The sequence below is a fragment of the Microtus oregoni genome, unplaced genomic scaffold (genome assembly GCF_018167655.1).
Source record: "Microtus oregoni isolate MIOR12 unplaced genomic scaffold, Mior012 000014F_ref0000157, whole genome shotgun sequence".
NCBI lineage: Eukaryota > Metazoa > Chordata > Mammalia > Rodentia > Cricetidae > Microtus > Microtus oregoni.
The window spans coordinates 49663843-49689387 of NW_024543073.1; the positions used below are offsets into that span (position 1 = coordinate 49663843).

The 25545-nt window shown below is 44.2% G+C and overlaps 1 protein-coding gene across 1 annotated transcript in view; it reads left to right on the plus strand.

Moving 5' to 3' along the window:
* Tbc1d9 (TBC1 domain family member 9) overlaps window positions 1–25545 on the plus strand; it is a 111060-nt gene that overhangs the window by 50996 nt on the left and 34519 nt on the right. Inside the window, exons 3-6 of the mRNA XM_041663360.1 lie at window positions 11126–11244; window positions 19691–19919; window positions 20314–20575; window positions 23017–23224. Coding sequence (XP_041519294.1) covers window positions 11126–11244; window positions 19691–19919; window positions 20314–20575; window positions 23017–23224 — 818 coding nt within the window. The remainder of the gene's footprint in view (window positions 1–11125; window positions 11245–19690; window positions 19920–20313; window positions 20576–23016; window positions 23225–25545) is intronic.

Consider the following 25545-nt stretch of genomic DNA (forward strand, 5'->3'; position numbering starts at 1 on the left):
TTTTCACAAATTTTTGTAAAAGAAACTTTGAGAGAAAATTGGGTTCACGTCCTTGGAAAGTCATAAGCTACCAAAGCTTTGTCCTACGCAGTGTTCTAAGTTATCCTTGAGAGTGAATTGGATTAGGAGAGCATTGACGACCTGTGTCTGCCCTTCATGTCTTGACATGGACCACTATCTGTAGACCAGCAGAACTCTCATCTGTAAATCCTGGGTATATAATTTGCCTTAGATCTGAGACACTAAAAACTAGGCAAGGGAATTTTCTGGACCTGTGGATAAGTGTGGCTTCCCACTAACATGGCAATCATATGACCTATAACAGTGTCAGCTGCATTGTCTGATAGACACCTCGCCTGTCACACAGGCCGGGACAGAGCCTTGGGTGGCTGCTCATTGATTCAGTCCAACATTTCTTTGCCCACCCAGAATCTCATCAGGGTCTTTTCAGCCATTGTCTGCAGAGTTGATGGACCCATCAGTCGTCACCTTGTCAGCCATTAGGAGGGTTAGGAGGGGTAGTATTCGCATTCCTCGTTATAGCTGGCTATGTGGAGCTCAGCACTGGTTCTCACACCCCTGTGCTCTGTTCTGACACCATGCCGGCCTCGTGATTAGGCTGTAAGACCCAGAGAATAACTAAACATTGCTGATCGTTCTGCTCCTGCTATTGCTGCAGTAGACAAAAAACAACAACAAAATGCCAGCTTAATTTTCCTTCCACACAAGATAGGCAATGTGGGAGTTGATAGGCATTTTTAGAATCATTGTTTCAGTCTGGGTAGTTCAAAGGCTGTTCTCATATGTGTGCATATGCGCATGTGTATGACTTTTCATGTGTGTGCGGGTGCACGTGCCAGAGGGTGTGTATACGTGTGTAGGCATGAATGTGAGGGCCAGATGACAATGCAAGTTGTTGTGGAATATTACTTCAATTATATAAAGATGTATTGTTCTTATTTAGGCTGCATTTGTTTAGTTATGTAAAGGTGTGTTGCTGTTTCACCTTGCCTGCCTAAGGCACCTGATTGGTCTAATAAAAAGCTTAATAATTGCTGGGCAGTAGTGGTGCACACCTTTAATCCCAGCACTCAAGAGGCAGAGGCAGGCGGATCTCTATGAGATTGAGGCCAACCTTGTCTACAGAGCGAGTTCCAGGACCCTCCAAAGCTACAGAGAAACCCTGTCACGAAAACTAAGACAAACAAACAAAAAAGCTTAATGGTCAGTAGTGAGGCTGTAGAGGGATAGGTGGGTCTGGCAGTAAAAGAATAAGTGAGAAGAGAGAGAGGGAGAACAAGGGAGAAAGAGAGGAAGACACCCAGGCCCAGGCAGGCAGGCAGCCACCAGACAGACAGACAGACAGACATGGAGTGGGATATAGAGGTAAAAGGCCCTGAGATAAGATGTAGATGAAGAGAAACAGGATAAAATTAGTTAAAAAGCTGTTGGCAGAGGCTGCTCATTTGTTTTCCGGCTGCCCACACCGGAAATAATCACACAAACTGTATGATTACAACACTGCTTGGCCTACTAAGTTATGATTCTTATTGGCTGGCTCTTACATCTTAAAGTAACCCATTTCTATTCATCTGTGTATCACCATGTGGTTGTGGCCTACCAATAAGGTTCCATTCTGCGTCTGGCGTTTGTCTCTTGCAGCGGCTACATGGCTTCTAACTGTCTTCACCTACTCTCTCGCTCCTCTCTGCTTGGAATTCCCACCTTGCCCTATTCTGAACTACAATAGGCCCAAAGCAGCTTCTTTATTAACCAATGGCATTCACAGCATACAGAGGGGAATCCCACATCAAAGAGCTAGTGGGAGAAGCAGTCACAACTAATAGTAAGTCTCCATGTTATGATTTGGGAGCTGGCTGGTGCCCCCCCCCCCAAAAAAAAAGCTACTACAGACCACAGAAACTCTTATAAAAGAAACATTTAAATGAGGCTAGATTACAGTTTCAGAGGTTTAGTCCATTTATCATGGGGGCAAACATGGCAGCATGCAGGCAGACAGACATGGCGCTGGAGAAGGAGCTGAGGGTTCTCCTTGATCCGAAGGCAGCGGTAGCAGGAGACTGTGACACCAGCCCTACCTTCAGCATAGGGAAGACCCTAAAGCCTGCTTCCACAGCGACACACTCCCTTTAACAAGGTCACACCTCTTGGTAGTGCTGCTCCCTACGGGTGAAGCCTTCAACATGAGTCCATGGGGGTCATTCAAACCACCGCAGGCGTCTTTGCTTTTCTTTTATTTGATTAATTCTGAACATTGTATATTTGAAAACTAAATCACGTCAGACTCATTCAGCCTGCTCCACACCTGAAAACAGCACACGGCTGTTTTTAACCCTTAGAAGATTTAGTGGTCTTTGTGGTGAAGTTTGCAGACAAACATTCTCTCTCAGTCTTTTCCCCTCCTCCCCCCGAAAGTGAGAAAATTTCAGGGCAGCGCTGCAGTCTCAGGACCAAAGGCCAACATGGATTATTTGTCAATGCCACACAAGTGCTAACCACCAATCCCCGGGCCTTCCACCTCTGTTCACTCTCTGTCTTGACATTCCTGTCTTCTAACTTCGAGCGCACCCCATGGTCTCGCAGGTGCCGTTTAGACCGGTTGAGTTTTCAGACCACAGTGGTTCAGTGTTTGCTGTCATCATCACACATAGGATTGAAAATGTGCCCAGGCGCATGTGAGAAACCTACAGATGCCAGTCTGTAAACCCTCGAAATGACAAGCTTCTCATTCTTCAGACAGTAGTAACCTGGAGGACATCAAGCGTGGGCCTGGCTGTTTCCTAGCGGAGCTCTCTGCCCTGCCTTTGGCTTCCTTTGTTTTCCCAGCTTAGTCCAGATGAATCAGCTTGTTTTTATGGCTGTTTCAGTACACAGAACCTTTCCAGAAACTCAACAGCCCAGCCCTTTCTTTTGCTTCTGAATTCAAACATGTTTCCCCCAAACCGCTCCAGGAATAGGCCAGATCCTGTCAGTCATGGTGGCAGAGCTGCCTGTGAGGTTGCTTCAGTGTGGGGCATGAGAGTGTCGTGAGTGTAAAGGTCAGAGGACAGCTTGTGGGAATGGGCTCTCTCCTTTCACCTTGTGGATTCTGGGGATTGGATTCAGGTCATCAGGCTTGCCAAGAGCGCCTTTACCCGCTAAGCCACCTCACACACTCACCCACAATATGTTTTGAGACAGTCTTACCATGTAGTCCTGACTAGCCTCAAACTCACAGTGATCCTCCTGCCTGAGCCTCCTAAGTGTTGGGACTATTGGCTCGTGCCACCATGCTGGGCATCTGGCTTTCATCAGGGTGAGGCATTATGGGGGCATGGGTAGATGCTTGTCAAGTTGATGTGTGTGCACACACTATTCCTACAGTGGGAGTGGGTGTGGCGGAGATACACATACATGGCGCTGTAGGTAAAGACAATACTGAAAGTCATCCAAAGCTGAGCAAAGCTAAGACACATCTGTTCTGCCACGAATCTTAAACCTGATAGGTTTTTCTTAACCCATGACAACCAAGGAATACTGAGGTTGAGTGGAGCCAATGGGCTGGATCATGTAAGGGAAACAGGGAATCTAAATGTTAGGCTGAGGAGATAGTCTGGTCAATAAAATTATTGCTGTGCAAGTCTGATGACATGAATAAATTCAATCCTTAGTGTCCATGTGAAAAAATTAGGTGTAGTAGCATGTTCCTGTATCCGTGTGTCAGGAAGACAGTCGCGAGAGCCCCAGCCTAGCCTCACTGACGCGTAGCGGTTACTGTCAGCTCAACAACTTGGGCTCTAGAATCACCCAGGAGACAGGCCTCTAGGGAGCCTCCTGTGGGACTCCCTTGACTATGCTAAGTGAGGTGGGAGGATCCACTCATTGTGGGTGGCACCACTCCCTTGCTGAAATTCTGAACTGTGTAAATGGAGAACGGGAACTGAGCCATGACCCTGAGTTCCTCTCCCTGTGTCTCAGAGTGCTGATGGGATGGAACCAGGTGCTTGAAGTTCCAGTGGCCTTGACATCGCTGCCGTGCTTCACCGAGCCCTTGAACTGTGGGCCACAATAAACCCTGTGTCCTTCAAGTTGTATTCACCAGAGTACTTTTTCACAGTAACAGGAGGAGAAACTAAGGAAGTTTGTTCCAGGCCAACAAGAGACCCTATCTTAAAAATAATGTAGATGGCATCATTTCTCTGATGATGGATGCCCAAGGCTGCCTTTTCACCTGCGCACACACACATACACACACAGGTCATGGTGTGATTTCATGTAATGGGCATAGTGTGCTAAGATGCCATTCAAGAAGCAGATCTTTGTTGGCAAGCCACACCCAGCTTCTGGCACACTCATGATGCAGTAAGACAATGTACATCAAAGGCAAAAGCAGGCTGGGGATCGTGCGGAGTGGATAGGCAGAGGTTCAGCAACCCTGTGCCATCTCTCCATGAGCCTCTTTTCGAAGGTTCAGTGAATGCTCATGCCAAGAAGCACAGATGGAACTGCAGGATGATGGGCACTGGGTTGGCGCTCACTCTGCAAGGTGACCTTGATAGCAGCAGCATCTCACAGCTCATAGGGTCAGTGACCTCAGCAAAGAAGGGTTTGAGTTTTAGGTGAAAAATTCAGACAGTCTGAAGAAATAACCAGAGTACAGGAAAGTCCAGAGTTTTGTTTTGATTTTTTTTAATTTCCAATTATTTATTTTTTTTTAATCTGAAGCATTAAAAATTTTGTCAAACTCCTCAAGTGGATTAGTTTCCTAATAATAATAATACATTTTGCATTTGAAAGAATTCCCTGTAGCACAAGCAATAGAAACTCAGAGATAAATATTGGGGTTCAACCTGAAAATTAGAAAAGCAAAGCAGCCAGCCACTGGCTCTTCTCGCTACCTTAAACTGAGATGGTGATCCTGCCCCCATGAATCCTCAGAGTGAGAATGAGTGTGAGAGCTGTCTCCTTACATCTTGTATTCCTCTCTAGGGCTGAGATTAAAGGTGTGAACCACTGCCAATCCTCTATGGCTGACTAGTGTGGCCACTGGGACTAAAGATGTGTTCCACCACTGCCTGGCCTATATGGTTGACTAGTGTGGCTGTTTTGCACTGACCTTCAGGCAAGCTTTATTTATGAAAAATAAAAATAATATACCACTATATTTCTCCTTTTTTGTCTAAAGTAAAAAAGGAAGACTGTAACTAATATAAGAAAATTATATTTAATAACTATATATAATATATGCAGGCAATAAATCCATCAACAATGTCTAGTCCATTTGCATTTGACAAATTCAGAGAAAAATATCCCATGATCTATCCTAACTTTGTGAGTCCAAAGTCTTATACCTAATTTACTTTCTATCATAACTTGCTTTCTGCATCTGATAAACAAGAAAAACTATAGCTATAATTAGCTAGTCTTCAACTCCCTCAGAGACTGAAGAAGGAAATAATATTAACTGATTATGATTAATTAATTAAGCAGTAAGTATAAGCAAGAGATTTCCAAAAATTGTGAGAAATGACAGAAACAGTTGACTTCCTGGACAGTCACCCAAAGTTCTTCTGCAATGTTGGGGCATCAATCTTCAGCCTACAGGCCTAGAATGCCTGACACACTTTTCCGTGAAGCAGAGTTTTTGAAGGACTGACCTACCTTGTCTGGGCAAAGTTTGGTGGTCACTTTCTTTTGTGTCCTGCTTGTCCCATTAGGGCAGCATACTGTCAGCAGTTGAGGCAAGACTAATTTCTTGCCCAGCAGTTTACTTTTGTCACAAGGAAAGCAAACTCCATGTGGAGTTTCTTTGGTTCCCATTATCTTCTCTGAGGTAGATTGGTGCTGCCAGGAGCAGATATGCCTCATTGTCATAAAAAGAAAAGAAAAGAGAACCAATGATATTAAGACACCTTAAATGCCATATTCTGTAGATCTCTGAAGTATTTGAAGATGACCTGTGTATCTAAAAATGTATCTCTGTTTGACCTTGAAAACATATCTAATGTGATTACAAGTTAGATTTTTAATAGTTGACTATTTACTAACCCGCATTTTCTTATTCTCCTAAATAGTTGGTAATAATAACTTTCAAGGACTAGAAATTTGAATTACAAAGTTAAATGAACTATATAGGTACAATACCTTGAACAAGAATAGACGTGTGGTGTGTGTGTGTGTGTGTGTGTGTGTGTGTGTGTGTGTGGCATTAGGTTCTTTAATTGATCTGAGGAAGAGTTTCCTCTATGATGGCAGGAAATGACTGAACTGAATTTGGCATGGGGGCCTGTGAGAGGCCCCTCATGGAGTTTTCTAATGGCAAAGGATTACCTTGAATATTCCTCATTGACCTTTATTCATTAGTCAGATATCTGCCTTTGCCACACCTTCTGCATAATCCAGAAGGGAGGGACGTTCTGAATGGATTATTCTTAGAAAAAACATTGTTTCTGGAAATGCCCTGTCTACAATCACTTTAGTGACCTTGTTTTCCACAATTATTACATTTGACATTTTTCTTTTTCTTTAACCTCTGGAAATCTCCTCTACTATCTATGTTTCATCGTAGTCATAAGATTCAATATTAATCATGTCTCAAGTCCATTCCTCCAAAGATGCTGACCTTGTTTTTAGTGGCCTGATTATCCTTTTTCATTGAGAAATAACATTTTCAAAAGCTAGAGATTCAATTATTATTTGTCTAGTTTCTGCATTTGGTATCATTCCATTTATTGCTGAAGTCAATCTCTGTAAGAAATCCATAAAGGCTTCCTTTGGGCCCTGTATAACTTTAGAAATGACTCAATTTTCTTCTCTTCTCTCCAGTTTTGTCCCAAGCATTCAAAGCTGCTGTGCAGCATAAATCCAGGATATGGTTATCATCTACAGTTTGTCTTTTTATAGTAGCATATTCTCCTCCAAGAATTTGATCTTGGGAGATTTCCCTACCTCTAGCTTTACTCTATTGTTCAATAATCTTTGCTTCTTCTCTGAACCACATACTCTATTGTAATTTTGGACCTGGCTCTAAAACACCTTTAACCAATTCTAACCATTCTTTAGGGATAATTCTATTACAAACTGACCATGAGTTTAATATTTGTTTCACAAAAGGTGAATGCATGCCATATGAGACTATTACTTCCTTGGATCTCCTTAATCTAACATTGGCATAGGAGTACAGTTTGCTGTAACAGAGCCTCTGCCATTTGGCGATTCCTATAAGCTTACTGAATATATTAAGATTGGTTTTCTGAAAAGCTTAGGCTTTTCCTCCCTATTCTTATAATGCAATGCTGAAATTGGCTCTCCATTAAATTCTTCTGTCTCAATTTGAATATCTCTGTGATCTGTTTTATTAGGTTTTTTAAGGTCTGCATTTTAGCACTCAGATAAACCCAACTTTTTTAGTGATAAGACAAAAATGATAAAGCTGATAATGTTTACAATTGAATTGCATAAATGCCTTCTCATTTAATTGTTCCATTTTCAAACTATATATCATTTTATCATACAGAGACCCAATCCCTCCATTGTAAAGGTTTTTCCCATTTTTTAATGTGAAAATAACTCTTTACATTAACTAATTCCTCCCTTTAAGAATTCCTAATTTGTAGTTAAGAGGTTTCTGTCCTGCCCAGTTCCTGCAGTCCTTAGGTCCCAAAGAAAAATCACACAGAGGTCTACATAAGTTATAAACTGATTGCCCCATTATCTCAGGCTTCATATTACTCTTATAACTTATATTAACCCATTATTCTTATCTATGTTAGCCACATGCCTCAGTACCTTTTTCAGCAGGGCAGGTCACATCCTGCTTCTTCAGTGTCTGGACAGACAGGACTGTGGAGGAAGCTTCCTTCTTCCCAGGATATTCCTCATTGCCCCACCTCTACTTCCTGTCTGATTGCCCTACTGGCCAATCAGCATTTATTTAAAAGATAATTGACTGAATACAATTGTCTTGCACCATTTTTCCCTCTTTTTTTTTTTTAAGAAACAAGAACATCTACAGTCCATTTTTGAGAATGTGGGCATGTTTTCTAGGCTACTTCCTACTGGTTGAGGGTGCTGATAATCTTATGGTGACCTAAAGAAAATTTAGAATTATGATCAAGTCCTGACTGGAGTATTCTGTAAGTCTTGATTATCTCAGGCAGCAGTCTTGAACCTGTTCTAAATATAGAACTCTGACATCTGGGCCATCTGTTCCTACCAGAGATTTCTCAGGTGGTCTTCCTTGATCAAACCAGATTTTTCTTAACTCAGAATGAATCCACAGCCTCTCATGTCCTGTGGAAGCAAAAGCAAAATCTCTTCTCCAAAGCAACATATTTTTTGACTTCAATTTTGAAGTCAAGGTATTTTCAAATTACCTATCTTGGATTAATTCAGCAGCATTTATAAGCAAATTTTTTTTTAGCAGCTGTTGCTTCTTCAGCATTCAAACAATTCAAAGAGAACATAATAACATACGGTATCAAGATTCTCTGTGTATTTTTCATCTTTACATGGCTTTATTTTAACCTCTATTTTATTTTTACTTTTAACTTTTGGCTTTTTGAGACAGGTTCTCTGTGTATCTTTGTCCTGGAACTCCCCCAGTGGTCCAGGCTGTCCTTGAACTCACAGAGATCCACTTGCCTCTGCCTCTCAAGTGCTGGTCTTAAAGGTATGTGCTACCACACCTTGAATTCACAGAGATCTCTCTGCCTCTGCCCCCAAGTGTTGGAATTAAAGATATGTACCACCACACTAATTGTCTTACCAAATCTACTGATGATATTGATAAAGATGTGGGGTTATTGCTGCTGCATAGAACAGTAAAGGTCTGACTGGATTTCAAGGCAGCTACCTATTTTGGCAGCCGCTAGAGAAGGGGGCTCAGGGATAACCCGGGGTGGGAGAGAGAGAGAGAGAGAGAGAGAGAGAGAGAGGTGCCTATCTAAAAAACGTGCAGGGGTTGGGAAAAAGCACATGTGGTGAGGGGCTACCTGAAGACAGAACAGAACCATCCAGTCTAGGGCTCTTGAGTCTTGTGGTGTTTAGAGCTCAGCTTCTTCTGGAATTTGGGTGGCAGCTGGAGACTGTTTCAGAGAGGCCACAACAGGAAAATCCCAAACTCACTCAGAGGCTTGGGATAAAAAGAAAAGAAAGCCTAGCCAGGTGGAGCTGGAGCCCCAAGTGTAGTTCCAGCCTGTCAGCCTGTGTCAGTGGCTTTTTCCTGAATTCATACCCCAAATATTGGGCACCAAATGTAACATGCGTGATAAAAACCCGGAGACAGATTTGGGGTTCAAACTGAAGATCAAACCAAAATGGCGATCCTGCTTCCTTGAATCTTCAGAATGAGACGGAGTGTGAGACCTGTCTCCTCCCATCTTATATTCCTCTCTAGTGCCGGAATTAAAGGTGTGCACCACCGCTGCCCAGCTTTTAACTAACTAGTGTGGCTGCTGGGATTAAAGGTGTGTGCAACCACTGCCTGGTGTGTATGACTGACTAGTGTGGTTGATTTGCAATGACCTTCAGACCAGCTTAATTTATTAAAACACCAATAATATATCACTCTAATTCTCCACTTTCTAAACTGTGTCTATAGACACTCTCCCTTGTGCTGGCCACAGGACTAGTCTGACGGGGAGGAGGAGCCATTGTTCGTGTGTTCATTTCTTTGAGATGGATATTAAAAACTGTCTAAAGATAGCCAGCTCACTCATGCTAGCCAGATGGAGGGGCCAGGCTTACTTGAGTTGCAGGTATTGCCATAGCCTCGTGTGGTACTGGCATCATGTTGCTCTTACACATGCTTGCCCTTGGCCCAGAGCCATGGAAAGTGTCTATTATACAGAAGATCTCTTCAGGGGCTCACATGACTGCTCCGATGAGAACCGATTTATTAGCATTTGCAAGAGCATCCTTTTTTCAGTTTTATCTTTTATTGACGTCCTTGGGATTGAACCGAGGGCCATGCACATGTTCACTGAGCACCCAAACCAGCCTCACGTAAGTATTCATTATCAGACATTTTAGTGTCTAGTCCGAAAGTGAGAGAATGTGAACTTGGGTTTCCTTTTCTTTCTGTCTTCCCTCCAAGAGTGGTCCAGAGGTGCCTGGAGCATGCCTTTCAGTCTTAAAGATACTTGAGTTCTGAGACGAAAGATCTGAGTATAATTGCAGGTAACACCCATGTCTCTCACCCTTCTTCCTTTGTTGGGAGTCAGCTTGTGATAGCCTGACTTTCTACTGGACATTCTTGAGATCCCATTAAAAGATGACTTGGGAATCTTAGGCAGCATCCGAAGAACCAATGGCACCAGAAGCTTGCTCCTCTCCTCCGTGTGGAGACAGGAAGCACTTGCCATCGAGATGTGTAACTGAGGGTGGTTTATCTCTACAGCCTCTACCCCGTGGGATCATGATAAAGGGAGCTTATTCTAGCATTGCCAGACTTCATTCCGACGGTCACTCTGTTATACCCTGCAGGGTAGTTACATTACATATACTACAAGGCTAGGATGGTTTAATTTGGAGGTTTCCAAGTGAGGTGGCATGTGTTTCTTAGCAACTGGCAGAAATTAGTGACTTGGTTGGAAGCTGCAAGGATGAGCTCATCTCTGTGCTTCAAGGCAGCCGCACTGGGGAGGGTGGCTACCATCCTCTAGTGAGGCTCTGCTCTCATCTCATTCAGAATGGAACAAGGCTCGTTTTTTTCACTTTATAATATCTCCATGGGCCCACCATTGCTCACCCCTGCTGTAGCTTAGCACAAAAAGCTCACATCTTGACAGGATCTATGTCACCTTGTAAACTGCACATTTGGAAGGGGGAATAAAAGAGCTAAATTCCCAGCTCATAAGCCTTTGTGGTGTATGTGGCTTCGTCAACTGAACCATCTCAGTTTCTGGGATGACCTCGTTCGCATAATCTGGAACCCAGTACTTGCTCTGGGGGGTCCTCATGTTTGTTGTCTTGTGTCTCTTCTCTGGGACGTTGAAGTCAGAACTCCGGGACGGGCAAGCAATCTCCTCTGCCAGTGTTGGATACTGGTGAAGTAAGCTTGGTTCTTAACATGCCTCTGGTGTGAAACTTGACATCTGCCACTGTCCCCTCTGCTTCTGTGCAGGTGGCTCCAGGAAGGAGGTGACTGAGCACTGGGAATGGCTCGAGCAGAATCTATTGCAGACGCTCTCCATCTTCGAGAACGAGAATGACATCACCACATTTGTAAGAGGAAAAATACAGGTATGGTAGCCTTTTCCTTTTGCTTTCGTTGAATGTTGTTGAAATATGTAGTGTGTGTGTGTATAAGATTCTCAAAGGATAAAACAAATACTTTTAAACATACCAAAGCCCTTCAAACTTCACAGAAATATTACAAAAATAAGAGCTGTATATGACCCACCAGTGTGCCCTTCGCTCAGACTTGTCTTGACCTTCCACCCTGCTTCGGATTCTTAAAGCTAACTAACCTTGAAGAGGGACTTCCTCCTGAGTCCTTCAGTGTGTGCTTTCCAATACTGATATCTGATGAAAACAAATAGCATCACTTACCAATGTGTATAAATGCATAATTTTTACAGCACTTTAATACTTAGTATATATTCTAATTTTTAAAAAATTAAATTTATTTATGTGCACAGGTGTTTTGTGTACATGTGTGTATGTGCACCATGTATGTACTTAGTGCCCTCCAGCATCAGAAAAGGGCATCAGAGCCCCTGGATTTACTGATGCTTGGGAGCTCCCATGCGGGTGCCAAGAACCAATCCCAGTCCTCTGCAAGAGCAGTCAGTGCCCTTAGCTGCCGGGCATCTCTGCAGTCCCGTGTATTCTAATCTAAACAGGATTGACTGTACCCTCGATGGCTGTGGGTTTCAGCCCCTAAGGGAACTGAATTTAGTTTGCATCTCTTCCGTCTGGAACATTTCCTCAGCCGTTCCTTATGTCTATGACATTAATGTTGTTCAACTGTGCACTTCTGGTTTTAAGAAAAGGCTATTTCATTTGAGGCTCTGTCAGATGTCTCTCCGTGATTGAATTCAAGTTCTGCCTTCCTGGAACAGCGTGCTACTTAAGCAATCTTGTGTCCTCCTTGGGCTGCCGTGTCCCGAGGCACGTGATACTTATCTGCCACCTGCTGGTGTCATGAACCCGTTCAAAGTGGTGTCCATTTTCCACTGTAGAATTCATACTTTTATGTTTACATATTTCTATAGGAAGATATTTTAAACCATAAATAACCCAAATTTTTGTCAGAATTTCTCTGTTGGTGTAGTATCCACTAATGTTTTTTTTTTAAAAAAAAATCCGAATAGTTCTTCAGGTAAAAGTTTGTAAATGATGGTTTACATGAGAGATGGCTCAGTGGTTAAGAGCATTGCCTGCTCTTCCAAAGGTCCTGAGTTCAACTCCCGGCAACCACATGGTGGCTCACAACCATCTGTAAAGAGGTCTGGTACCCTCTTCTGGCCTGCAGACATGCACACAGACATAATATTGTATACTAAATAAATAAATAAATATTTTAAAAAAAATCTGAAATTGGCACTGGCAGACTACTATTAACTACAGATGTCCTTTCAAAATTATCATTTTGAAAATTCCCGACTTTTTCATCTCACAATCCAATCCAGAATCATAGGCTTCCTTTTGTCTCTTTGTTTGGCGTGTGTGTTATAATCAGTTCAGTCACTACCTGTGCTTTGATAGCTAGGTGCTGTCCAACATTTCGCAGCTATAAATTCTGTTGCATTTAGAATCTCATGCATTTGTGCTTGCATATGGTTGAGGCCGTCTGTACCTTGAACTTGCAGAACTGGGATTGCCAGATTGAAGAGCAAATGTGTGTGCTGTTTTGCAAAGTATTCTCAGTTCCCTCCAGGATGCTGTACCATTTTATATGCCCACTAGTACGTGTGCAAATACCTCCTTCCCCGCAGCTTCTCCAACAGCGTGGATTCTTCAACTTTCCAGCTTCTGCCAACTTTAAGGCAACTTTATACAATGACTTATCTTTGAATGAGCTTGGGTAGCGTTTCCTATGCTAAGGGCCACGTTCTGTGTCTGTTTATACATGACTGCACGTATCTTCTGTTTATCTTTTACAAGATTTGGGGGTCTTATTTTTCTTGAATGTTTTGCGCGCGCGTGTGTGTGTAGACTAGAGGATAGTCTGGGGTGTCTTTCCTCAAGTGCTACCCAGCTCTTCTTTTGTCTTTAAACACAGACTCCCTCTCTGGCCTGGGACTTGCAAGGACACTGCTGTCTGGCTTGTGAGCCCTAGGGACCCACCTGCTTGTCTCTGTCTCCACAGTGCTGGGATGCTCCACCATGCCCAGCTGTGGTTTTCTGGAGTCTAGGTATTGATTTTAGGCTCTCGTTCCTGCAAAGCAAAGACTTTATGCTGGGCTATGTTCCCAGCACACCCCCCCCCCCTTCTTTTTTTTATTTTCTGGAAAGGTCATCTGCCTTTTGTTGGTGATGCACATGTTGTGGCTATTCCTCCTGCTTGTCATTTGTCATCAGACTTGGCTCCTAACAATTTTTGCCACACAAAGTTGTAAGGTGACTTTTTGTGTATGGGGGATGCTCAAAATGATTAATTCATTCTGTTTTAGCACCTGGGTTTTTAGACCTTGTTTAAAAGCCTTTTTTAGGACCAAAATAAGGGGAATTCTAATGAGTGGTCTGGCAGAAGGCTGCTGTAAAATCCCATAGGAGCAGCCAGTGCCCTCTTCCCTCTTTCTACATGACTTTTCCACGAGCATGTAATAATTGAAACAGGAACATTGATGACAAATGGAACTCCATTGCCCTCTAGGGTCTGATGTGTTTGAAGTAGGGAGCTGAATTCACAGTGGCTCATACTCAGCTCTGGAGAAAAAGTGCATACAGGAACCCCAGCCTGCTTCTCATGCCCAGTCTTCCCTCAGAATGGAGGGACAATCTCCATTTAGAGACTAAGAAAGGGGGAGAGGACTAACACATGGGAAGGGCCAGATACCACAACTTAAGTGTGTGTGTGTGTGTGTGTATAATTGGGAGTTGTGTGGTGAAACTCAGACTTTATGTAATGCATGTATGTGAGTATAGAAATCAGGAGAGCTTTTAATTGTTTCATGTGTGAGGGGCTGGAGGAAAGAGGGAGAAGACATCAGACAACACCAGGGCCCATGTCACAGTCCTGCCTCTGAGGCTGCCATCTCTGTATAATATAAAAATGATAGTGAGGAAGAAGCAAGCTTCTGAGGGAAGGACAAATTATGTCAGTAGCTTTTCTTCTCGTTACATTAAATATGTCAGGTTTACTTCCCCTGAAACTGTTTATGAGGAGGGAATTCCCAGTAAAGCAGTAATGTGTGAAATAATGTCATTCGTGTGCAAATGAGTGGCTTGCCAGGTCACAGATTGCCCAGTACTTAAGGGGACTAACAGGTTTATTTGTTATGGAATCTAACTAACTTTTGTAAATTATAAATGTGACAGTTACCTAGACAGGCAACAGGAATTCGAGGGCCATGCATAGCATTTTTCATGCTTACTTCTAGATGCTTCAACATGTTGATCACAGTGGTTGTATTCTGTGTTCCTATGCTGCCTTGACTAGTATCTACTCTATATAATTAGAGTTGTTGGTTTTTTTTTTATTTTTTGTTTATTTTTGTTTTGTTTTCTTTTTCTTTTTTTTTTTTTTTTTGAGACGGGTTTTTCTGTGTCCTTGGCTGTCCTGGAACTAGCTCTTGTAGACCAGGCTGGCCTCAAACTCAGAGAGATCCGCCTACCTCTGCCTCCCAAGTGCTGGGATTAAAGACGTGCGCCACCACTGCCTAGCTCATTATAGTTGTTTTAGCCGAATATAACTCTCCATAATTCATTTTTTCTTTCTAGAAGTTACTTTTGCTTCTAAATTAACAGGGGACAGGCAGACAAATAAAGATCCAGCCACCACTTTAGTTTACCTGACTTCTGCCGCAGATTCTATTTCTCCGACCTCCGTTAGGACAGAGGTTAACAGATAAAGCGATTAAAACATTGTAGTGAACCCAAACTCTTTAATGGACTGTAAGGATAAGTTGTTGTGCCAGAATCCCCGGGCTTGCTTTTACTCTCACAACTTTTAAAGGCTCATTTTATTATTTTCATCAGATGTATGTACCTGTGTCTGCGAGGGATCTGTGCCCAATACTACAGGTGCCTGCAGAGCTGGGGTTACAGGCTGGTGTGAGCCACCTGAGGTGTGGCCTGGGAACCGAACTTGGGTCCTTTAGAAGATCAAGCAGTACTTGCTCTTAACCTACATCATCTCTCCTGCCTATTGCTAAAATGGCTTTGAAATTTAATGTCCTCAAGCTTTAATTATCTGTCCTTGATTATAAAGCTAAACATTTTCTCGTGTTTACCAAGTTGGGGTGGGGTTGTTTGTTTGTTTTGGTTTTGGTTTTTTGTTTTGTTTTTTAACATGTATTTGCTTTGTTTTGTTTTGGGACAGGTCTCATTATGCAGGCCTGGCCTGTCTAGAACTTACTGTGTAGACCAGGCTGGTTTTGAACTCACCAAGATCTCTCTGCCTCTGCCTCCCAGGTGCTGAGATTAAAGCATACACCACAATGGCTAGCGTCTGGTTTGCCAACTTAATTTTACTCTTCAAGTACACCTTTACACAGTTAAATTTACATGAAGCAGCCAGTGCGTTAGATACATTGAACTTCTGAGTTTATGAGCAGCCGTTGCCTAGAACCAGAGTGATTTATTTTGGACTAAGTAGAACCCATAGAACTTTGATGAAGAAACATTCCATCCTGTGTTCCAGCAACCTGGCCTCTGGCTGAACATTCACACACAGAAAAGCCTTAAAGAGGGCTTGGGCATTCTGGACTCTGTCTTTTCCTAAAGGTGGGGAAGTTGGAAGAGAGGATTGATCTATTGATTGATCTATTGGTGAATTACATTAGGCTCCAGAGTGTCTTGGTTCTATACTTTCATCAATCTGTTCATCCTTAAAAACATGTTTACGTTTAAATGAACATTCTAGAAGTTGGTATTTAGCATAGTGTTTTGTACCAAGACACACAGAGCCTTTCCTGTGGTCTGCTGTGTATAACTTAGTATTAATGTGCTCCCTATTCTGACTTAGTAAGAGATCCGCCACAGAGCAGCAAATAGAAGCTCACTTGAGGTTTCCAGGCTGGTTCCAGGCTGCTGGGGTTGCCTAGGAAATGCTGATGCTGCTTCCTGTTACTGGGTTCTCCTTCTCTTCGTTGTGTGTGTCTTCCTATTCACTTCTTCTTCCTTCCATTCGTTCTTCCTTCCTTCCTCCTTTCTTTTTTATTTTTCTTTGTTTTCTTTCTTTCTTCTCCTTTTTTTTCTTTTTGCTTGGGAACAGTCTCACTCTGTAGCCCAGGTTGACCCAGAAGTTACTATGTAGCCCAGGCTGGCTTCGAACTCATCAAGATCCTTCTGAACTCCTCCTACCCGGTGATCCAATGCCCTCACACCACCTCTGGTTGTCTGACGTTCTTCATGTAACTCTGCTGATGCCTGTTCATGCCTAGAATAACTTGGGTCCAACTCCTCGGTCTCCATGGACCTCAACATTCCTGTTCTCTCCAAGGGTTTGTAGCAGAACTAATTAGAGGAAAACAGTCTTATCTTAGGTATTCTCCCAGGACAAAACATTGCTATTTTGGATGCTAGCCATACGGCTACCCTGGGTGATGGTGGACGAGCCCACAGCTGGAAACTTAGTTTTCTAAACGTCAACACTGTGAAACAGTGTAGATTCCTCAATCCACAACTGAGATCATACAATAAAAAAACAAAATATGGCTCCTAAAGATATAGTCTCACTTGGGAGCCCAACATATTTCTCTTCTAAGACTATTGAACTGGATACCTTTTGATGTTAGGTAACGTAATGTTCAAGACACTAGTGTTACAACTCATATTTAATTAAGGCTGAGGAAAACATAAACAGAATCCAATGTAAATTGAAAGAGCATAGAACTGAGAACATTTAGATAGAATTACGTCTTACTTAGTCTCCCAGGGAGGAAAGGGTGACGGTGGGGGATGGTCAGGGAGTAATCTTGTGTTGTGGGTTCAGTTCAGGCTTTGGTAGGACTGTTGCTGGCAAGTCTCTGTTTCAGAACATGGCTGTATAAAAGCTGAGTGGACTGAGAATCTTAACGGGAAGCCACTGTGATAATTCTGGCTTGTGCTGGGGGTCTAGGGGTGGCCCTGAAGGTAGAATAGATTAAAGATGAGCCGTGAAGTTGTGCTCACGTAGGGATTCTACTGTTTGCTCTTAGCTGTGTGTCCAAGACTTTCAGTCACATGAAAGGTGATGAGGATTTTTGGAAGACTGAGGCCTTCCCTTCTGCCCCCACGGCAGTCCCCAAGGGAAAAGGTGTGGCAATGGACATGAAATTCAGGAAGCCGTTTCAGTGGATGACACAGGGAATCACCAGTGCTTTGTGTGAGGGGAAAGAATCATAGCTAGAAGGTTCACAGAGAGGTGGGAATTCACTAAAGCAGCCTTGGAGGGTTGGTGATGTGCCTGAAACAGTCACAGGGGACTCGAAGTGACAGGATCAGAGCCTAGAAGGTGAGAGTTTAGAGGAGATCTTGGGCAGGCTGGGGCGGAGCTCTTCCTGGGAACTATTCAGACCCTGTACGATGAAGGAAAAGCTGGTGCTGATTGGATTCGCATGAACGTGACCTAGTGTCTCTGGTATGACAGCAATGATGAGCTACTTAGGTCATTGATTATAAGAATTATGTAGTCAATTTTTTTTAATTAGCCTTTCTTATTTTTTTTCATATGGATGTTTTGCATGTGCAAGTATGTCCCGTGCATCATATATGTGCCTGGTGCCTGTGGAGACCAGAAGAGGAAGCTAGATGCCTTGGAACTTGAGTTAGGGACAGTTGTGAACCACCATGTGGGTGCTGGGAATTGAACCCCAGTCCTCTGGAATACAAATGCTCTTAACTGCTGAACCCTTGCTCTACTTTCTAAAAGTCATCGTGTGTGTGTGTGTGTGTGTGTGTGTGTGTGTGTGTGTGTGTGTTTGTGAGGTGGGTGCATGTTCACGGATGTACATGTGTAGAGGCCAGAGGGCAACGTTAGGGTGTTCTTCTCAATTGTTCTCCACCTTAGTTTATGAAACAATATCTTTCACAGACTCTGGAAGTCTCTAATTCAGCTAGACAGGTTAACCCCGAAGTCCCCAGGTCTCCCTGTGTCTCCGTCATCAGAGCTGGCATTAGCGAGATGGGCCTCCACAGCTGGTTTCCATGTAGGTTGCGGGTAGTCAAATTCAGGTCCTCCTGCTTACATGGCAACCATTTTACTAGCTGATCCAGGCAGCTATCCTATCCCTCAAAATTTGTTTTAAAAGGATGTTTGTGGGGAATATGAAGGCTACGCTGGAAGAATGAGAGCCAATAGATAGCCTGAAGGCCAGGAATTGTAGCTATCACGATCCTGTTGTAGGTGTTTATCCTGAAGGACTTGGCCATATCTGGGCTAGAGTTTTCACAAGTTCACACAGGTACAGGGGACACTCTGGGCCCTGAATCCACAGCTCTTATCCTCTGAAGTCCAGACTGTTCCAATGAAAGTGAGATCAGAGAAGGGAAAGATGGGATGTGGACCGATTTTATGATTATAGAGTCAACCATGGAATCCAAGGGAGCCTTATCTTTTAAAAATATTTTATTTTGTGTGTGTATATGTATATTTTATTTTGTGTGTATATATGTGCATATGTATATTTTATTTTGTGTGTATATGTATATGCACGCTCACACACATGTGTTACCGTGTGTGCCGCAGTGCCCATGTGGAAGACGACACCTTGCAGGAGTCTGCCTCTCCTTCCACCGCATGGGTCCCGGGGATTGAACTCAGATCATCTGATTTGACAAGTGCCTTTAGCCACTGAGCCCAGGGTAGCTTTCTTCTCTAAAGAGATGCACAGTAAACAGTCTTCAGGGAGTTGCAGAGGATTTGGCTAGCAACTAAATGGCTTCTCAGGCTACCAGAATGATTCAGCAACAGATTTAGATGAGCCCAGTCGCTTACTATGCAAACATTCTCTCTCCTGCCCAGCCGTCCAAGAATCTTGTGTCTAACTGACTTCTCTTCCTGTATTCATCTGTTTCCAGCTCCGATGACTCCTGAGGTGGAGGTCTCCGGTCAGATGTCCATTAGTGATGACCGTCAGTCCTTTCTCCCTTGACCAAACAAATGGCGATTCTTTTTTTATATAAAGGCAGAACTGACCTTTATGATAACCCTATCGTGATGCATTTAATAAAAATTAAGCTGGCAAGGGCCTTTTATTTCCTTATTTTAAGACAAACCGCTTCATTCCTAGTGAACATAGGAAACAATGAGCACCAACGGATGAATAGTAAGATCCTTGGAGAATCTTTTAGTGCAGAAATGCTGCTGGTTAATTGGCTAAGCGCAAAGGCTCTTGAGAAGCAGAAACAGTGAATCCAAGGCCAGGTTGGACAGCATAATGAGTTCCAGGCCAACCTGAGAGCTAACCGGAAGCTTAGAATCCGATGGGTTGCCTTGGAAGGGAATTAATCTTTAAAACAAATCCGGTTTTAAACGTGTTTTGCTCCCATCTCTTGGGCGGCTGTCATAATTCCACCCGTCTGCTTTGCCCCCACTTAGGGCATCATTGCGGAGTACAACAGGATCAACGACGTGAAGGAAGATGACGACACCGAGAAGTTTAAGGAGGCCATCGTGAAGTTCCACAGGCTGTTTGGGATGCCCGAAGAAGAGAAACTTGTCAACTACTACTCTTGCAGCTACTGGAAGGGGAAGGTTCCCCGGCAGGGCTGGATGTACCTCAGCATTAACCACCTGTGCTTCTCCTCCTTCCTCATGGGCAGGGAAGGTGAGTGGGTGCGCTTCCATGGGAGCCTTTGGGAAGTCCACGGAGGCTTTCCCAGAACTCATAAACCAAGTCAGAATACCAAAACCATGTGTGTAGAGGTGAGTCAAGATCTCTTCCTGCCTATTTAATGAGCGAATTCCGTTATTTTCAATTCAACAACTGCAAACACATTATTCATTGAGCAGTTGAGGGTCACCAAAGGCATGACTTCAGCCTGTAATCATTCTCATCACAGAGTTTATGTGATACGCATTATAACTAACAAATGAGGCCACAAACACAGGGACCAGGAGCTCAGAAGAGTTTATAGGGAAGGTTGGGAGCAGGGCTGTGAGGTGACCCGATCTGGACAGGCACTAAGTAGTGTTGACCAGACCTTGTTGCCTGTGCTCAGCCAAGCTGGTGATCCGGTGGGTGGACATCACTCAGCTGGAGAAGAACGCCACGCTGCTTCTGCCAGACGGGATCAAAGTGAACACACGATCCAGTGAGCATTTCTTCTCCGTGTTCCTCAACATCACCGAGACATTCAAGCTGATGGAGCAGCTTGCCAACATAGCCATGAGGCAGCTCTTGGACAATGAAGGATTTGAACAAGACCGGTCCCTGCCAAAACTCAAGAAGAAATCTCCCAAAAAAGTGTCCGCCCTGAAACGGTGGGTGTAGAACTCAGGGATGGAAAACCTTTCCATCCACACAGGTGCTGAGTTCTGACCAGCTTCCAGCTTGTGAGCTCTTTCCTGAGCATAGGTACAATGGGAAAAGATGGCCCGAGCCACCCCTGGTCAGTGAGGGAGACAGGCAGGATGGGTTCCTCTTCCACGCGGTGGGATCTCTGCTAGCGTTAAGTACAGCGGGCCCAGGATGACCTCACGTGACCTCTCACTGAGCTGCTCTTTGCTGGGTTCATGGGTTATAGACAGGTGTACATTTTGTGCAGAAGGATGGACACATGGGGGCCGCCCAAGAGAGAAAGACTAAGAGCAGCAGGTCAGAGGCCAGCACACAGGCGGGAAAGCTGCAGGGAAGCCCGTAAGGCTGTGTGCAGAAGTTGAAAGTATTGGCTCGGGACACCCCAAGACCAAGTTCTTGGCACAAAAGAGATTTATTTTCCCCAGAGGGACAGAGGACAGAGAATAAGAGACAGAGCCAGGAGCTAGAGGATGGGGGAGAAGGGGACTGGAACTAGGGAGAAGGAGAAGGGGTATTTGTCTAAGGCAGGGGTCAGGATGGGTGGAAAAGAAAGGATTCCTCAGGATAGAGAGGAAAAAGACCTGGTACAGAGGAAAAAGGCAGTTTATAAAGGTACAAGAGGAACCCCGTGTTAAGATGTGTTTAATTTTGATTGGGCGTGTTACTTAGAGTAGCCACAAGGGGGCGTTTGACTGCTGGACTTCAATTCTTTAACAGCTGGGCCTTGGTAATCAGCCTCAGGAATAAGAAAGTGTCCACAGAAGGGAATAGACCTGGGTGGCTAGCTTTAGGAATATAATCTAATACTGTTGTTGTTGTTGTTGTTGTTGTTGTTGGAGCAAGGCCGAGGGAGTGCAAGAGAAGGGTAAGGCCTGTCAGAGACACGCTTGCCGTGCTTGGGTCGACTAGAGTCCCTTAGAAGGAGTCAGGGGAGAGTGTGCCCAGGGCATAAGGAAGGGCAGCTTTGATTGCATCGCATGGAGTTGCCTCCAGGACATCAGGATGGAGGTCATTCCTGTAAAGTCCATGCAGGTGGAAAGAGTGGAACCCGAAAGGAAGTGGTTAAGATGTCTTTGAGGTTTCACGTGGGGTTTGACATCCTAGTGCACAACAGATTTATTAATTATCTTAATGAATTATATAGATGGCAAAAGTCAAAGGCAATTAACAGAGGAAACATCAAAGGCAATTGACGGAGAAGGGATGGATTTTTTTTTTTTAAGTTTGGAAAATCTTTGATGCTGTGTGACTTTTTCTACAGAGACAGGAACTAGTGCCCATTCATCCCAGATACGACACCAATGACAGACCAGAGAAATGATTCACCCAAATCTAGCTTAGGGACCAGTGAGTTTATTGAGGTTGCCTCCAGGAGCCCAGGTTTGTCACTGAGAAGCCCACCTGGTGTGGCATCCACTCCTGGGGACACCTGCGTCACCTTCACTGAGGTGTGGCCGCTCAGCCTGATGGAGGGCCTTCTCCCAGCAGTCGGTAACTCCTAAAGCCCTGGAAGGCCTGGTGGATGGTGCGTGTCTCTGCAGATCCTAGGCCTGGGAAGGTCATGTCTGAGAAGTCTCCCTCCTCCCTCCACGAGGAGGTGTTGCCATGCAGGGGATAGTGGCTACACCAGAAAACAGGCTGCATGCAGGAATCTGATGGGAATACTTCCTTGGTGAGGGTGGGTACCCTGGTTAAGGCTGAGGATAGAGCTTAAGAAAAGTCTTCAGTGAGATCTCTAGAAGGGAAGAGATGCCCGATGCCTGCAGCTCCAGAGCCAATGAGGACAGAGGTGATTTTACAGACAGCAGAGGGAGGTGGGGGACCCTTGTGCACTCCCCTTCTTCGTTGTGGGAAGCCAGGTGGAAAACTAGGCCTTATGTAGGCACGGTGGGCTGGAAGCCTGAGGGGAAAGGGTATCATCAGAGGCCTCAGGTGAGATCTAGAACTTGATCCTAGGTCTCTTCACCCTGTCCTGTAGTTCAGGGTGGAGAGTGACAGCCAACAGACTCGCTTCGCTGTTCATGATGTCATTAGGTCTTTCAGGGCTACGCAGTCAAACCCTGTCTCAAAGAGCCAATCTTCAAAAATGACTCTGGATTAAAAAAAAAAAAAGTCTAAAAACCTCTTTAGAAATTCTTGAGTTATTTAGAAAGAGAATGAGCTTCCTTCCTTGGTCCTAATTTGTCCAAGATTTTTTTTTATCATTTATCTATGTTAAATGAAAATGGCTGGATGTAGTAAAATGATGCTGTACTCTGAGATCACGAGGTTGGAGTCCCGCCAAGATGCAGCTACGGAGCGAGTCTCAAAGACTGAGAGGCGAGGGCTGGGACCAACGGGGCCATAGTGGGGAGGCACTGGTGCATCTCTCTTGGTGACCGGAACTATAGTTACTGGTTTGCAGTGATCTGGATGCCAGGGCGAAGAGTGAGCGGTACCGTGCCCTTTTCCGGCTGCCCAAAGATGAAAAGCTGGACGGCCACACCGACTGCACCCTCTGGACTCCCTTTAACAAGATGCACATTTTGGGTCAGATGTTTGTCTCCACGAATTACATCTGCTTCACCAGCAAGGAGGAAAACCTCTGCAGCCTCATCATCCCACTCCGCGAAGTAAGTGTCCAGTGGAAATCATATTTTAGGACATCCATTCATAAGGTCGTTGTCGGTTGTCCTGGTTGTCTTCATCGTCTCTGTCTCCTTTGAGCAGGCTCTCTCTCACTGAGCCAGAAGCTCACCAGGTCAGCTAAGCTGGCTGCCAGTGATTGCGCTTCTCCCCAGCCCTGGTGCTGAGGCTGGCCAGGTGCAGCCATGCTGAGCTGTAGGCTGGGCTGCATTCAAACTCCGTTCCTAACAGTGTACTTCTTAGTCACACCACACCATTGCTCCAGCTGCTGCTGCTTCTCCTCCTCCTCCTCCTCCTCCTCTTTCTTCTTCTTTTTCTTCTTTCTTCTCTCTTCTTTCTTCTTCTTCCTCCTCTTCCTCTTCCTCCTCCTCCTCCTCCTCCTCCTCCTCCTCTTCCTCCTCCTTCTTCTTTTTCTTTTTATAAGATGTTTTTCAGTTGTTTGCCCTCAGTGAATACTAGCAATGCTTGTGATGGGCAGTGCAGAGCTGCAAGCCCTGTGTTTCCCAGTCAGTCACGCTCTGGTCCCTCTCAGAAGCTAAGGTGAGCAGAGCCTTTAGACTCCCGGTGTGAAGAGCCCATGGTAAAGCTCTCTTCCACTCTGCTGCTCTTCTCTCTCTTTTTAAAGTGTTATCTGAGCAATCAGATTTTCTCTTTTTTTCCTGTATTTTAAGAGCAATGCATTATTATCATAGCAAATTTGCAAAAGTCAGATAATCAGAAGACAAAGTTCCCTCCTAGCATAGCTTTTCCTGTGCATTATTGTGTGTGTCAAGAATTTAGACAGAAATATAGGGGGGTTTGTAGTTTTACTTCATCTAACAGTGAGTATCCTTACATCATTTTCCCAAGTCATTAAATAAATTTCTACAACGTAATTTTAATGACTATATATTATTGCATTAAATGTATGTACATAACATAGTCACCTATTTATCTAGGGCTGTGCCCCTTCTCTCCTGCTGTTTTCCCTGTCACGTGTATAAATTTCCTTACGCTATAGATTACAAATTCCCTGAAGCTGAATTGGCCAATCACAAAGAGCACAAACTACCTCACAGTTGACAGATTCAGTTCCCTTTGGCATAGGTTTAGCTAATCAATATTCGAACATATGTGGAGGCCAGGATAATTGGCTGGGGGTGAATTCAGAGGTTGGGGGGATCAACTACATTTACACTTAGTGATTCATATTTTTTCCTGAAAATTCACCTTGATTGATAAGTTTTTCACTTAGTTCTAAGCATAGTTTTCAAGTGTGTGTGTGTGTGTGTGTGTGTGTGTGTGTGTGTGATGTGTGGACATCAAAGCCACAGCACAAGCGTGGAGGTCAGAGGACAATGCCCTGGCTCTGGCACTCTTCCAGGGTGGAACTCGGGTCTGCAGGCTTGCAGCGCAAGCCCTTCACCTGCTGAACTTAGCTGACCCTTACCCTTAGCATGATTTCCTTTGTCGGATTCTGCCTGGACACGGTATAGCAGTTACCCAGAGTGGCAAGGGAAATGCACTTTGGTATCAAGAATGGGCGTCATTATCCAGTGTGCAGAGGAAGTTTAACTCTGCCCAGACTGCAGACCTCTGAGTAGAGAAAATGCTAGCATTAGGTAGAAAGTCGGAGTTATGCTGGACATGCTACTTCATGTTTGCCTTAAGATTTTTTCCTTAATATGCTAAAAAAAAGAATCATTTTAGTACATTTGTGTTTGTTTGGGGTTGATAAAAACCTTGTTAAAAACCATCAGCACTGGGCTTAGGAGACCGCTGTCAGTAAAGTACTTGATGTTCAACCATAAAGATCTGAGTTTGCATCCTCAGGACCCAGGTTTAAATTTAAGCATAGCAGTATGCTCCCGTTGGTGGCAAAGGCTGAAGGTTTCCTGGTGCTCCCTGGCCAGTCAACCTAGAATCAGTGTCTCAAAAAGTAAGGGAGAAAAGTGATTGAGGGAGACATTCAGAGTCTTCTTCTGACTTCTCCATGGCTGTGAGCACACACACACACACATAGGTAGAGTCTGCAGGTGTGTGGGGCTTCAGCTGAGCCGTCTATATCATGTCTGCTCCAGAACAAGTCCTTGAGAGCGCTCGCTACCAGGCCTTGGCGTCTATGGGACTGGTAGTGTTTTAAAGCCATCCTAGCCTTTGCTTAATGAAAGGAGCCTGCACCGGAACTGCTTCCTCTCTTACTTATGAGGCCACAGCTAGGAGTCCTGTCTCCTAAGGCTCCATGAAATTTTAATGAAAAACGGGAATTTCTTTTCCGTTCATGGCACCCTTGGCATCTGGGGCCAGTTATTGCTGCAGACTTGCAGCC